At 45.5% G+C, this 15,945-nt stretch overlaps 1 protein-coding gene across 4 annotated transcripts in view; it reads left to right on the top strand.

Annotated features, from left to right (window-relative positions):
* Positions 1–12,531, top strand: part of Dscam (DS cell adhesion molecule) — a 583,662-nt gene extending 571,131 nt beyond the window's left edge. For 2 of the 4 annotated variants that reach the window (XM_030248963.1, XM_006522887.3), the window contains 2 exons: positions 2,127–2,189; positions 6,569–7,068. In XM_030248963.1, coding sequence (XP_030104823.1) covers positions 2,127–2,189; positions 6,569–6,924 — 419 coding nt within the window. In that variant the 3' untranslated portion in view covers positions 6,925–7,068. Of the gene's footprint in view, positions 1–2,126; positions 2,190–6,568 lie in introns of all 4 variants that reach the window. The other 2 variants (XM_006522886.3, NM_031174.4) reach the window with 2 other exon arrangements.
* The last annotated feature ends 3,414 nt before the right edge of the window (positions 12,532–15,945 follow it).

The following is a 15,945-nucleotide window of genomic DNA, read 5'->3' as shown; positions in this document are numbered from 1 at the left end:
ACATATCCCCAGGGGTGAGGTCAACCTCAGTGACTGGCCAAAACCAGATACTTCTGATTGTATGGTGTATGACAACTGGTCGTGGGGTCAGGGGACAGGGACAAGGTGGAAAGACTGACTCACACTCCAGGACTTCTGTAAGCATTCTGATGGATTTTTGCCCTCCCCTTTCCAGATATGACACACCAGGCTTTGTGTATGACCCTGAATAGATTGGGAAAGCTCAAGAAGTTTTTAGCTAAAAGGAGGCAACATTTGCATAGAGCAGCTTGCACACCATCAGGACAGACAGGGCCTGACTGCCCCCTTCCTTGGTGGAGGATGACAGGCTCTGAGCCTTAGGTGCTGATGGATGAGAGGCTGTAGTAGCAGGATTCATGTCTAGGAGGGATCAGGGAGGCAGTAATTACATCTGTATGCTGACTAGTTAGGAGAAGGGGAGAAATCGATGCCAGCTTACTTAATCTGGACTTTCAGAAACATTACTGTCACCGAAGGTCCCCAGAGGTCTGCAGCAGGGGATGAAAAATGAAACATTGTATCAGAAAATAACACACAGCATTGAGTTAATAGCTAAATTGCCCTCCTCCCTTGAAATGTGAGTCAAATCCAAGGCCTGGGCTCCTCCCAGAAGGGCAGTGGTGGGTGCCATTTATCATCTGTAACAAGACGGGGTGGGGGGAATGTAAGAAGGAGTGCCTAGAACAAGTGTGTGTCATTCAGGTGGTCTTGCAATATCTTTGAAGTTAAGAGGGGGGTATTCCACGAGTGTAGTGCACAGGTCTATCACACTCACCTCCCCGGTGTCCCATGAGTCACAAGAGGCTTGTCTTCTCCATGGCTTTCCTCTACCCCCACCTTTAATTCTCATCTCTCTATGGCTGTGTTTCCTCTACTTGCCTTCTGCTTCCATCTTCCTGCATGTATCCATCTCTGTCATCTCTGTCCTCTACTGTCCCTTCTCTCCTTTGACTGCCTCTCATCCAGTCCCTGGCTGTCACCACACCCTATCCCACCCAGCCCAGCCTCACACACTACCATATGCTCAGCATCTTCACCTCTGCCTCAGCTTCCTACTGTCCCATTGCTTTGCCGACACAGAGGTGTGGACTCCAAGAGCAGAGGGCAAAGGGTCTTGATGAGTGTGCAGGTGTGTGCTTCAAAGTTGCCCGATTCAATCATGGATTGTGTTTCAGAGGCCCAGCTGGGACTCCAATAAGTCTCTTCCATCAAGCCTGGGTTCCTGCTTGGCTTGGGAATGAGGCATTCACTTGGTTGAAGAAACTTGGGGGGAAGCTAGAAACAATGTAGGCAGTGGGGTGAGCAGAGACAAAGGAGATGGAGGGTAGGGAATAGAATGCAGGCCAGATGTTCCTCTTCACTTAGAATGGGTGTTTTTCTGCTTTCCTGATCTCTCTCTAAATGACTAACACCACTTACCCCAAAGCCACGGTGCAGACTGCAGCCTGGCTCTCTACAGACAGTGTGAGGACTGCGCTTTGACTCTGAGGTTTGTTCAGCAACAGATTCCACACACAGGATGTCCAGGGTGTATGTACCTGCCAGAGGTGGCACCCTGGTATATAATCCATGGTACGTATATGGAGTTCAGAGCAAAAGGGCTCTTGCTTTGCTGGCTGCTGGTGCTTTCAAGTAGGGGCAACTCAGAGGATCCTGGCTGACCAGCATGGGATGTATTTCCTCCAGTGGTGGAGTTAGAGGAGCTGCAGGAAGTCAGATCCACTGAGTCCTCACTGCTAAGCTCTGGGTTGTTTTTGGAGCCAGATCGACAGGGTCTGCTTCTGCAGGGTAGGAGAGCAGGCAAGGGGCCATGGCTTGGGTTTGACAGAGGAGGAAGGAAGGATGGCAGATGGCACCAGCACCAGCTCCAGCTGAGCTTCTCTGGGCTCCCAGTATTATCAAGAACTTTCTATAGCTTCTTCAACCTTTTCTCTTCCCTAGGCTGGAGGAGGCAGATATGAGTAATGGGAAAGGAGGGATCGTGTCTGCTGATGGGGAGACCCTAAGCCCATCACAGACAATAAAGAAAAGGTATCAGTTTCCCAGGCTTGCTGTGACAAGTCACCACAAACTTGGGAGCTTAAAACAGATTTATTCTCTCGCAGTTCTAGAGACCAGAAGTTCAAAGTCAAGACACCAGCTGACACATGTTCCTCTGAGGGCTCTAGGTAAGAGCACATTCATGGCCAACCCCAGCTCTGCTGACTCCAGGCTACCCCTGGGCTTATGGCCACACCACTCTGGCTCGGCTTCCATCCCCTCATGGCTCTCCCCGCTGTGTCTCTGCACCACCCACGTTCCTCTGCCTGGCTCTTATATAGAGACACACGTCATCGGATTTAAAGCCCATATTAAATCCAAATGATCATTTCTCCGGTCACTTAACTTCATCCCATCTGCAAAGGCCACTTCTCTGGATGAAGCCACATTCAGAGTCCTGGACTTGTGTCCACAGGGACCACTAATTGGCTCTATCGTACTTCTGATAGACCTCCACCTCTAAACTCCTGTGATGAAACTTGCATGTGTGAACTACTTAATGGAGGCCTTGCCATAGCCGCACCCCCCCTCCCCCAATAGTGGATAGGAGCAACCTAGCCCAGATCTATACCAGTCATGCTTGTAATGTCCATTCCAACCTCCAGGATGCACTTAACAGTCAATGGGAGTCAAGAATGAATGTCTCCCTTATGATAAAGAGAGGTAGGGAGGCAGGACAGGCAAGGATGTCAGCATCCAGTAGTCACCTCCTACCCTGAATCCTTCTCTTTCAAGAGCAGACATCTCAGTGGTGACCTTGATATGTATAAGCATCTGAGGAATGTAGGGTCTAAAAAAGACTTCCAGACAATCCCATCTCCCCATCGGTATTTAACTAGTGTGTGGGCTTAGATTTCAATCGACATAAAATGCTGACTATGAACGCAGACCAGTGTTTCCTTCCCCATAAGCACATGCATTATTAAGCATGTCCGTTGGATGCACTCTCACAGCCGAAAGAGCTGCTCTGACCACTGATTAGAAAACACAGTCTACATTTGAAAAAGAGCCAATGAGAGCAACTGCCTAACCCCATAGAGCTTTGCCTGTTAACTCCTGTTCCTTGGGAGATATTAGTTGTTCAGAGCTGCTTTGCAGAACCTACAAGGAGACCTAGCTGTGATGATCTTTCCAGTTTCATCATGAAAGATCTGCACTTCTAAGTTTTTTTTCTTTTTAAGCCTATCTAAAAAAAAAAAAACAAACAAACAAACAAACAAACAAAAAACAAAAAAACAACTTTTTGGTCACTATACCAAAAGAGAGAACTTTGATGTTACAGGCAGAAACCTTACGCACCATGTTTTAAAAATATTTATTTACATAATCCTTGTATGTGCATAAGTGTGCATATGTGGAAGTCAGACAACAACTTGTGGAAATCCTTTCTCTCCTTCTGCCATATGGGTCCTGGGGATTATAGTCAGGCTTCCAGGCAAGGTGGCAAGTGCTTTTACCTGCTGAGCCATCTTTGCCAGCACAGGGCATTGTGTTCTCATTTCAAATGTATTTGTCTTGATCTGCCCAATCCCAAAATTAGAGCAATCTGTAACCTGCTTGGGACTGAGATGCTACAAGCTTTTTAGGGTTCATAACTGTCCAGGGTGCAGAGTGAATGGGTGAAGACCAAGGCCCAAGTATGTTCATAGCACACTAGAAATATCCCAAGCAGCAAGATGGAGTCAAATCTCAGAAGCAGATCTCAGTCACAGATCATCTTAATCTAGCCCTTAAGCAACCCTGCATAAACACTGGGACACCAGGGTAAAGGTAATCTTACAATGGAATAAAAAAGAGTAAATCAATATAATTTGCTCACTGGACTCTTGGAATAAACTTTTAGGGAACTACATATATAAGATTTCACACGTTTCAAAATTGGTCCAGTAGCATGTATTGATTCATAGAGCAAGCATCCCTAACATTGAAAAATGATTCTCCATCCTACTTATATGCATGCATAGGTATGTGTGGTTTGTGCATGCGTGCATGGTGTGCTTCACTCTCCTCCCTATTCCTTAAGGCAGGACAGCTCACGTGACCCCAGAGCTTGCCTAGTATGTCTTAGTCCTGCCAGCCAGCTTGCTCCAGAGAGCCTGTCTCCATCGTAAGAGCTCTGGAGTTACAGGCAAACAGTCACACCCACCCACCACTGATCTGGATTCCAGGGATCGAAACCCCAGTCTTCGTGGTTACAGTGTAACAAACACTTTTTCCACTGGACCATTTTCCTAGCCATCTATCTCATTTCTAAATGGTGTCTCTGTTAATGGTTTTGTATTTGTTCCTACATAATTAGTCCTTTGATAGAGATAGCTGAAGAATAGATCCATCACTTTAAGGAAGAAAATTTAAGACCATAAGTTTTCATTTTTTTTAAAGTTAAATTCTTATAATTTTTTTCAGGAGCAAATCCTGTCCTTTCACATTAGTCTCTACAGAGGTGGCCTCTGTCTGAAGCAAGTACCCAAAACCCTGTTTAGAAGGATAGTAAAACTGTGTCATTTCACTCCACCAGAGGGTCATGGTCAACTTACTGAGTGTGACTAGGCTTCCACGGGATTCAGTCTTATGTGTGAAGTCAGCATTGAACTAGTGTGTGTTGAATTTCATGAGCCAAACTCAGAGAGCTTGGCCAGGGTACTCGGTGACCGACACTGGGTGGCTCTCAATGGTCTATGCATTGTCTCTTCATCCCTCTCTCATCTGTACATTCTCCTCCGATGGAGAACAGAATACTACCATCATATACTCTGGTCTGAGCTGCTCACCTGGTATGTGTGCCAAGACACTGAGTTCCTGAGGCCTCAAGGTAGGCAGGTGACCCCTGTGGGGTCATCTCTACCTGCTGCACACAGACCTTGTCTATGCAGGTCTTGAATCGAGAAAAGTTAAGATGCACAGATAGGCTAGAAAGTGATCAATGGGTCTTACAGGATAGCAGAGACTAAATGCCAGGCTGAGTCCAGCTCAAGCTACAGAGCATGGCTGCCTTCAGAGGCTCACCCCAGCATGCTGTTTGCAGGGGTTGGTGGAATGGACTAATGACTCCACCCAATGTTGTGGAGATGGAGAAAAAAAATTTCAAAAGATACGATTAAAATAGAGTAACCAGGAGAAGAAAGTATCAAAAAGACAGGTTTTAATGTCTAAAAAATGTTGGCCACACAGGAGAATGGGATATTAGGATCCGAGAGGCCATGAGGACTGGTCTTTCTGACCTAGATTTGCAGACTGAAGCATCTTACATTCAGGGTGGATGTCTGTGTGCACAAAGCTTCCAAAGTCCATGCCTGGGACTCAGGAGATTACAGAAAGGGGAACTATTGATAACAGATCACACAAACACCTGGACCTCCCAAAGAAGGCTGAGGAGAGTTCTGTGTTGTGAGGCAGATGGGATGCAATAGAGGAGAGTGAAGAGTGGCGACCAGAGGCACAGAGACAGCTGGGAGAGAGACCATGGAGCTGAGACAGAAGAGTGCTAATAGCATCAAACATCACCAGGGTTGAAGCAAGGGCAACCGGAGGCAGGTGTGACCTCCAGGATAATGGCTTCTGTACTTGAAAGCTGCAGATGTCTTGTCGGTTAGTTCAGAGTTAAAAGGAAATGGATGACAAGGTAGATGAAACACAAGGGGTTTCCTGGGAAATTCTCCAGGGGATTAAGAGAAAAGACTAGGGGAAGGAAGGGAGGGTCCAGGGACCATGATACAGACCTAGAAGAACAGAAGAAGCAGAGACCTCAGTGTTTACCTCAGAGGACCGTAGCCTGATAACAAGACATCATGGGAAAAGAGGGGACTGTGGGGAGAAAGCCACCAGGGTGGCCTTGCCTGTTACTATAGGAGAATCCCAGAGGAAAGGAAGCCTCCACAAGTGGGGGTGTTGGTGGAGGCTAGCATCAGGTACCCCTTTTCCCTAAAGCCAGTTGTCTTAAAGGAGAAAAGAAGGTGTGGTCTAAGCTGTTGTGATCTCCACCACAGCATGGCCAAGACAGAGGGGATGAAGGACATGGTCGGGAGTAGCCTTGGTGTGAAGGCTGGAGGCTGGGTGGTTTTCACTTCCATCCATCATCCGCAGCTGCCTAAGGTCACACGGCTCCATAGATGGTCAAGAGTAGAGCCAGTAGTCCCTTTCTTCAACATCTTTGGCTCTGCCCTCCAACCCCTGGCAACCCACACTTTCAATCACATGTGAGGTTTGGTTTCACAGTTCATATCCAACAGGCATGTTGCCTCTGGTGTACATTGATCTTCTGGTAAGGGTGTCCAGACCTTGTTAGCTTCATGTCTTGGGTGGGCTCTCCTACTGCAGAACTAGTGTCCTGTGACCTATAGGAAAGAAGCCTGAAGACCATTGCAGGTGCCTCTCTGAAGTGCACTCTAATGAGGTCTTAAGAAATCTCCCCCAATGCAGTGGGGACTCTTTCTCTAAAGTTCCCAAAGGTGTTCTGCCCAGGTAAGCAATTGAAGAAACCATCTAACTCTCTTGTGTTTGTCTCCAGGCGACCTCATACACCTGCCTCCATACCTACGAATGGACTTCTTGTTAAACCGGGGCGCACCAGGCACCAGCAGGGACCTGAGTTTAGGACAAGCGTGCTTGGAACCCCAGAAAAGTCGGACCCTGAAACGCCCCACGGTCCTTGAGCCCACCCCTATGGAGGCCTCCTCCTCCACCTCTTCCACGCGAGAAGGACAGCAGTCGTGGCAACAAGGGGCTGTGGCCACCTTACCTCAGCGAGAGGGTGCAGAGCTGGGACAGGCAGCTAAAATGAGCAGCTCCCAAGAGTCACTGCTGGACTCCCGGGGCCATTTGAAAGGAAACAATCCCTACGCAAAATCTTACACCTTGGTATAACACATGGCACCTGATGGACAGCGGTTGTAAATACAATTTAAACGAGCCAATCAAAGCTACCTTTTTTTTACTGAATTCCGATATTTATAATTAAAGAAAATTGCCAAAATATATTAAAAAAAAAAGAAGAAAGAAAGAAAGAAAGAAAGAAAATACTGAAACCACAGACAGCGCAAAGACTACTCTGCTTTTTTTCCGTCTGAGTGTGGGCTCCATCTGCCTGGGCATCTGAGTTTTGGGGAAAGAAGTCCAGTTTTATGATTTTCACAGGCTATAGCATTTTTACTGATTTTCTACAAAGTGCATGGGGACTCATTAAACCTTCTGAACAGAAGAAGTTCTAGCACACAAGAGTAAAAAAAGGAAACGGGGGGAACTAGCCTATTTGTGAATCGAAGAGGGACGTTGACGTGGGGGCAGGGGACAGCTTCCGTCACCTCGCACACCTTTCCTTCCCACTAGGAACCAGGCCCTCGGTTTGATTTTCTGTTGTTAATCAGGATGAGTGCTGTCAGTGAGGGGGTGGGGTGGGGGGAATCCATTCGGTTTTCTTTTTGTTTATTTTTTAATTTGATGAGACACTCTTTGCATTTTGTCTAAGCGAAATAAAAGAGAAAAGGTGGTCTGCCTTTATTTGCATGTCTACTGATACCTCCCTATCCATTGCTCGGGCCTCCTTCCTGTTCATATTGGTGTTTGTGAACAAAATGGCTGGACCCAGTGCCCAATCTAGGAAAAAGATGCTAAGTTTTGAACAGCTCAGGTGTTGCTGGGAAGAGACAAGAAGATACAACATCAACTCCATGGATGGAAACCACACCAAAGGCAGCCTGGTCTCCGTCCAGTATCCTAAGCCCCTCACAGGACTCAGGTCCTTGCCAGTTGCAGGACCTGCTCTCTAACTCAGTAGGGTCAGCAGACCATTTCCAAATCCAGCGCACTGCTCTTTGTCAATAAAGTTTTATTGGAAGAAGTCCAAAGGCCCTATGCTCCATTTGCATTATCTGTGGTTGCTTTTAATGCTGTGATGTCAAGTTGAGTGACAGTGTGTCACACAAAGCCAGTATTCTGTCTCTTCACAGGAGATACTTGTTCGGCCCTGAAGTTGCTTTAGTCCTGACTTGTGTGAAAATGGAAAAGATGCTGTGTCCCATCTTCCCTGCCCTGCCCTGTCTCCACTGTGACTGACAGATTCACAGCAGACCATCTTCAGATGTCTTACTTCCGATCCTCTCCTTGGCACCCAGAGAAAAATCAGTCTGTATACAAGGGTGATCCCCCAAATTCCAAGTATTTATTTTTCTTTCTCTGTGTCTAAATGCATTGCCAGGGGGCTCGCTCAAACAGTCCTACTCACAAACAGGAGGTACCATATCCTACATCCTTTGGCTTTTCCACAGTGTGCCTTAGAAATAACCTGCCATCCTCTAAGGCAGCAAAACCCCATTCCAGACACCTTCTCTAAGAGGAAAGGAGAACCAAGGCCTGTTACTTTAGTTTTGGCACTGACTGGAAAAAAAATGAGCCCACATCCATAGCTCTCCACATCTGAGTAACAACACACACACAAGTACCTCTTCAGACCTACCCTGTGTCCCCATGAAGTCCACCAGCATAAACCCTGGTGCAGTCATTACTATGTAGAACTCAATTACAACACTCCATTCCCCCCTCCCTGCCTCTCTTCTCCATCTTTCCTTCCATCTGTCTTTCAGACAGACTCTATGCCTCCTGAGCTTCAAACACACAGAGCACAGGCAGAGCAGGTACAAGACTCTGTCACAGCCATGCAATGGTTGTGACTTTAGGGTTATGTGACAGTGTGGCGTGTGCTGCTTGCCACGGTTTCAGAGCACAATTTATTCTTGGCATCCTCATGGATGCAGAAGAGTCAAGGCACAACTTTCGAGAGAAAGAAAGACCATAGCATTCATAGGTCTGAAAGTTGTAGAGTTCCCATACTTGGAAGTTTATTCTTTTTAAGTTTTCTTTTCTCCCAAGATGTACAAAAATAAAAGAATTGACTTGTTTGCCTCTGCAATGGATTGCTTGCAAGGTTCTTGCCTTTAAAAAAAAAAAAAACTCTCATTAAAGTGAATTCCACATGCGCAAGCACTGTATCAACCCACCCCCCCAACCCCTGCGTCTCAAGTAGGGTCTGACACTACTGTCTCCAAAGGGATGTAGAGCTGAGAATTAAAAGACCATTATTACAGCAATAATAGTGAGTTTTCCTCTGTACCCTCCTGTCTCTATTCTGGTTTGTTTGTGGGAGGTCAATGGGTTATCTAAGTCCCCACACAGGACTGTAGGAACTTAAGTGTAGTTCTTTACTGGAAAGTTTTATTTTTATTTTCTAAAGAGTTTGTCCTAGGGATTACTCCAGCTCTCAGACCAACATAATCTTCTCTTAGAATGTTCAACTGGGATCAATTCTTTAGTTGCTGCCTAGCAGTTTTGGGGTAAATGGGGAAGAGTTAGTGGTTCGCTGGACTGGGTTTTCTTTAATCCATCCAAATAGCCCATCTATAATGTAAGCAAGTAGAGGTACTTGTGAACCACATGGAGTTCTACACTTCTGCAATCTCCAGATCCTGGACTTCTGTTTAGTACACATGTCTACCTGATGCTGTTCTTAGGTTCATGTCCACAAGGCTAAGAAAAGAGGATGAAAGATCTGAACAGTGAAATCATGTGATGCTGGTCACAAGCTAGGCTGCCAAGTTCTGAGGCCATCCTCGTAGCACCCCGGTGACAGGGACTTCTGTACTATCATAAGACACAGGAGAACACCATTGCCTAGATCGCTCTTAAAACAAGCAAATAATTTCTCAATTAAGGTCTTTTTGACCTGGTGCTATGATATATGAACAACTGGATTCCATTTTAAAACAACCAGGACAGCATTCTGGGATTGAGAAGCCAAGTGCTAGTTTGTCACAGTCCAGCTTTAGAAAGGTCTAAAGGAATTTAACAGAGTTGATCTTGGCTCTTTGATAAACACACTAATGCTCAGTGCTCTGGAGACCACATAGCTCCTCTTCTCCATTATTGGTCCAAAATGACCATCAAAGCACAGGTGAAATGAAATGGAAAGGAAAGGTTTTCCCTATTTTTCTCATAAATGAAGTAGCTGCAACATTTAACAATGGCTTAAAACAAAAAGGAATAGAAAAGACTGCTTTTTGTCAAAATGCTGAAGGAGAAGCCATGAGATGAGATGACTAAGCCCTTGTAAGACAGGACCACTTCAGATCCTATAGCTATAGGACCCTACTGACTGAAGACAAGGTGGATCTTAGCTAATAGGATCCTCCCAGGGTTGTCAAGCGGGATCTGGAGAGTATGTGATATAAGACAGGCACCCAACAGTCAGGAATGTCTTCCCGGTAAGGGCTTTGGGTAAAACTTACTGCTCAACAAAGTTTGCATAGAAAATGACCTCGAAAGGCAGAATCAGTGTGTCCTTGGTTAGTGAAGATGGGTTCTCTTGTAAATAATGAAAACAACTTCTCCCTCTGATACAAAGCCCTGGCAGGGTAGCCAGATGCCCATTCAGACTTGGAACTGCCCAGACAGTAGACAGAGAAAGTCTGCGCACACACCTTCTCTGGTCTCTGGGATCCAGGAGGTCAGCGAGCATCCCCTCCCTTCCTAATTCAGTCCCATCTTACCTTCTCCATCGGACCCCTGGTGGCCCCATATCACACCACATTGACCCAGGATTCCCGTCTACAGTGACTCTTTTTATACATGCTTATTATTATCTTCTGACTCACTGCGAAATCTATTACCTATAATGTTGTCACTGGTTCTCCTACCTAAGCATGTTCCCTCCATCGGGAGAGAAATTTGTCTTAATTGCGTGTGTCCTCAGTTTCCAGAGGAGAGTGTGGTAAGCACCCTAAGTACAGAGAGTCTCAGCTATGACATGAGCTCTCTGCCTGCATAGCATCACACAGTCTGCTTGGCAAACTGGCAGCTCCAGCTCCCTTCCTGCTCTCTGTACAGACAAGAAACCAGCTCAGACCTGCAAGGGATCTACCCATAAGTGTTTTGACTTTGGGGAAAATGTTGGTGTTGGTCAGTTTTTTTAAAATTGTTGTTCTTATTGTTCCCTATGCCTTCTCAAACTCTAACTTGCAGTCAAAACAAATTCTAAAACTTGGGGAAAGTGACTTTGAGCACCTGGCAGGGTGCTCGCTTCATCTCCCCCAACAAACCCTGTGAGCCTTTGTGTCCTGGAGACTTCAGACAAAGTACAAGAAGAAAGATGTGTTTATCAGTCCTAGCTCTGTGTCCCTTGAGAGGACAAGATTCTGTCTCAAGGAGACAGCTCTTTCATGGAGGAAAACAATGTATGGAGCGTTTAATTATGTGTGTATCGGTGGCTGGGAAGTTCTTAGAAGGGTCACTGGGCACAGCAGGGCCTGGATCCATCTGCCACCACAGCATCAAGACAAGCAGAGTCTCTAAGCACAGTATGTGAAGAAACAGGGTTGTACTTCTAGAATCGGATTATGCTGAGGGTCCCCTACTGTAAAGGAACCCATTCCTAAACATAGAATTAAACATGTCTTCTGAAGCTCCACTTCTCAGGTGGAATAATGGTGGCTCTACATTGTGACTCGGGATTCAATGCCAGGCAGATGGAAGCCGAACCTTGCCTTGAGAAGGCACAGTTCATACTGCCACCAACAAACTCAATCCAACTAAACAGGCATGCGTGCCTTCCACCACCACAGCCCTCCGACCGTCCTCCATGCTGAGATGTCAATGTGTCAAGCCAGCACTGTGGCAATTCAGACTGGCCATGGGACACAACAGCATCCCTTTGCCCTGGAACTAACCTCTCCAGCTGGTTCTCTGTGAGGCTCTTCCATGCATATGTCACATACGTAACAATGTCATGTGACCCTCAACGTCAAGGTGCTGATATTCTCAGTGAGAAGACCCAGAGCTTTGCTGTGAACTGAGAATCATGACAGTGCTTCCGGAGAGGGTTCTCAGAGCATTAGAGTAGGGAACTTCACCACTGCTATGTCACTAACTGCCCGTGCTTACCAGAGAACTTCCTTAAGGTTTTTACCTGCTTACCTGCCTCTCATGTTCACTCTTCAGAACACAACAGTTGTGTGGAGACTTTGAGATTTAACAGGGTACACTTTATCACAGTAAAAGACACCTGGAATACTTCTGGATACCCAGGTTCGACACCAGCACCAACTCCTCCAAAAGCTTATCATAAGATCTCAAGAAGGTCAACTGCTGTGAACACATATACACAGGTGGCAGGACCAGATCTTCTAATTCTGATGACTCCCCAGGGAGTTGAATCTTCTCAGAGTCTATCTCCCAGGGCATATGTGTGAAAGTCATCACAGGGCCAATGCTACTTTTCATTTGTTCTGTTTTTTGTGGTTTTGTTTTTGTTTTCTTTTTCTATTCCAACACTCCACACAAACAGCAGTACAAGTGGATACATGCTTTCAAGGTTCGTTGTGAAATAAGGAATGGGATGCAGGAGAATTATGGGATGTAAAACGGTAGTCTAAATGCCTGGTGTAGAAAGCAGATTTTAATCTTTTTAATAAACTTGTAAACTCAGCTTGTTGTTGTGTTTACTTGTTTCTTTGAGACAGTGTAGACCAGGCTGACCTCAGACTTTTAGCAATCCTTCTGCCTCAGCCTCTGGAATACTCAGATTATAGATGTGAGCCACCAAACCCAACCTCTGTGTTCGCTCTTTATTGGGGAGAGGATGGGAAGAAGAAACAACAGCTTGGTGGCTTACAAGATAAAGACTCTATAGTCTTTACTATGCAGTTGCATGAAATCTCACATGCTGGTGCTGAAAAGATCAGCCTTCCCCAGGTCCTTGTAAATAAAGGCTGTTCTTTAGTCGGGGCTCCACTCAAACATTATCCATAGCAGTTCTTGCTGGCCCTGTTTATGATCGTCAGTAGAAGTGATTGAAGTTGTTGCTGGCGTGGTAAAAAGGCACATGGTCTGACCAGAATGGTGAGGTCCCAATCACTCCCTCAGTCTACTGCCCCTGCCAATAGGGCATCCCCCTTTCCCTTATTGAGAATGTAAAGTAGAAGACAAAGGCTCTGTGAGAACAGACTGACTGAAGCCAAGCTGGTTCTAACCAGATAAGGCTTACCTTTCCAGACAGTTTCTAAATTCTCACTTCTTCTCCTTTCTACATGGGTTTCCTCTGGCTCTGCACCCTTGATGACTGGGGACAAGAGGATAGCATCCTCCTGATGCCTACAGCTAGTCTCTGTGTACTGGCTAGTTTTGTGTCAACTTGACACAGTTTGAGTTATCACAGAGAAAGGAGCTTCAGCTAAGGAAATGCCTGCATGAGATACAACTGTAAGGCATTTTCTCAATTAGTGATGAAGGGGAAAAGGCCCCTTGTGGGTGGGACCATCTCTGGGCTGGTAGTCTTGGTTCTATAAGAGAGAAGGGTGAGCAAGCCAGGGGAAGCAAGCCAGTAAAGAACATCCCTCCATGGCCTCTGCATCAGCTCCTGCTTTCTGACCTGCTTGAGTTCCAGTCCTGACTTCCTTGGTGATGAACAGCGTTTATGGAAGTGTAAGCTTAATAAACCCTTTCCTCCCCAACTTGCTTCTTGGTCGTGATGTTTGTGCAGGAATAGAAACCCTGACTAAGACACTCTGTCAGAGCCTAGGATGGCAACAGTTCCCAGATCTCTGGATCCGTACATTCCCCAACTCTTGCTTTTCTTCCGATATGTAAGGCCTCACATATCAAGAAAATCTTTCCCTTCACCTTGTAGATATTGCCCTTGCTTTCCCATGCCACATCATGGTACCCCCTTTACAACTTTCATCATGGGTCCCCCACCCCTGCACTAATGAAGTCATGCTCATAATCCTTGGGTTTGAATTCCTCCTCTTTGGACTAATAATTCTTAGTTGTATTGTCAGAGTCTCATGCTCCAAAGCTCCTACAAATGTGTGTGTTCTCAGAGTCTGTTCCCCAATCCAGATATCACTCCTTGGACAATTTCAATATGACTCTTCTATTGCCATTAATGTTGAAAGGGCAATACCTTATTTATACTATATATGTTATATTTAATATGTATAACATAAAGGGGATTTGATTTATTGGAATATCTTATAGGATGTTGTCTGGCTAGTCCAACAATGGCTATCTCCTATCAGAAAGGTCATGAATCCAGTAGTTGTTCAGGTCATGAGATGGGATGTCTAAGAGGCCTCAGTCTAGTGCTAGAGGATTTCTAGAGAGCTGCTGGTGCTCAGTCTATCCTGGAATCCTGAAAAAGTGCATTCTAATAGCAGTGAAGGGATACATCAGCAACAGGATAGATGAATTTGCCAGCAAGTGTGAGTGCAAACAGGCAAAAAGCTTCCTTCTTCCATGTCCTTTTTTATGTAGACTGCCACCAGAAGGTGTGGCCCAAATTGAAGGTAGTTCTTCCTACCTCAAATCATCCAATCAAGAAAATACCTCGGGTTTTAGTTGATTCCACGTGTAGTCAAGTTTGCAATCTACATTAGTCATCAATTAGCCATCATCATCCCTTATGTTTCAGTACCTAGATCCTCAAGCCCTATCTTGCTTCTCCCAGTTTCTGAGTAGTTTTTTCTGGTGTCACACCTACAGCTTCCTCTGGTGGGTTACATGTCCTTATATATACATTCCCAAAATGCCTAGGGGCTGACATATCCCTGGGATGATAATAGCCAAAAGCTGACAGGTACAGGAACAAACACAAAAGCCTGTCCCCTTTGCCTCAAGGTAGAACGAAATCCAGGACTCCTTTCAGGTGCCGACTGAAGTCATACGTTTTTCAGACAGTGTGCCTTTACTGAAAGCCTTTCTAGCCCATCTCACCCTCCAGCTTTCTGGGTTTTCCTTATAGCACATTAGTATTGCACGTCTCAGGCTGTATATCTAGAGAACTCTATACAAAGCAAATTCTTCACTGTGTTCTACCCTTACAACCAACCTAGTACCTAGAATGTATCACATGTCCAATAAATATTGACAAGAAGTAAATAATTAGTGGAATAGATGAGTGAGAAAGTGTAGTAGCCTTGCAAAAGGTCAATATCTCATTTCTTCTTCTCCCCAGGTGTGATTTATTCTGAGAGATGTCTGAGATTCTCAGTGCATGATGCAAATAAATCTGCACTAAGTGTAAAGAAGGCATGGGGTCATCTCCTCTTGAAAAACATCTCAGCTATATTTTTAAAAAAGGGCTTGGAAGACTGCTCCACAGCCACCCACAATGCCAGGGGAAACACTAGAGAGGCTACTTGACTCTACAACCCAACAGTCAGATGGAAGCATTGTCCTGGGTTCAGATCTCCCCTCATACAGAAGGGGAACTGTACTGTGCTGTCAAAGCAGACACTCAGCGAAGGGCCTTTTATCTCTATGGATGGGTTTGAGAGAAAGTGAGCCCGAAACAGCTTTGAAACCAAAGAAGGGCAGTCATTTGCTTTCTTCGGCAGGGCTGGAATCAGCCAGGAAGCATCTGTTTTTAGCACTGTCTTTGATGACAAAAATCCACTTAGGGCTTACAACCTAATGAGGATTCACACTTGGACACACAGAAAAGGGCTTTGAAAGACAGATCACAGTATTTATAGTCTGGCACACCTGCAGAACCTTTAAGGCATTTCCAGAAACTCAAGTCTGACTTCCCTTTAAGGCTCTCCTTTGTGGTGTTTGCCTTTGTTACTGCTCTGTGCTCCCAGCTCCCTGCTAAGCAGAGTCCACTGCTTCTGATACCTGGAGCAAGGACTTATTGGTGAGAGCTGAGTGGCTGAGCACAGCATTTCTAAAAAGAGGGAAATGTGAGGAAAGACATCTTGTACAGAGCTGAAGTGAGCTAGTTTTTGGCCCAAAATAATAAGCATAAGAACATGGTCTTCTTTCTCTTTTTGTCATCATGATTTTTGTCATCATGATCTCATCCATGATTTGATATTATTAGTGTGTAGTAGTCATACATAT

This window comes from Mus musculus, chromosome 16 (assembly GCF_000001635.26).
Source record: "Mus musculus strain C57BL/6J chromosome 16, GRCm38.p6 C57BL/6J".
Classification (NCBI taxonomy): domain Eukaryota; kingdom Metazoa; phylum Chordata; class Mammalia; order Rodentia; family Muridae; genus Mus; species Mus musculus.
Note: the sequence above shows the minus strand (reverse complement) of the source record. Positions and strands in the feature narration are given on the sequence as shown.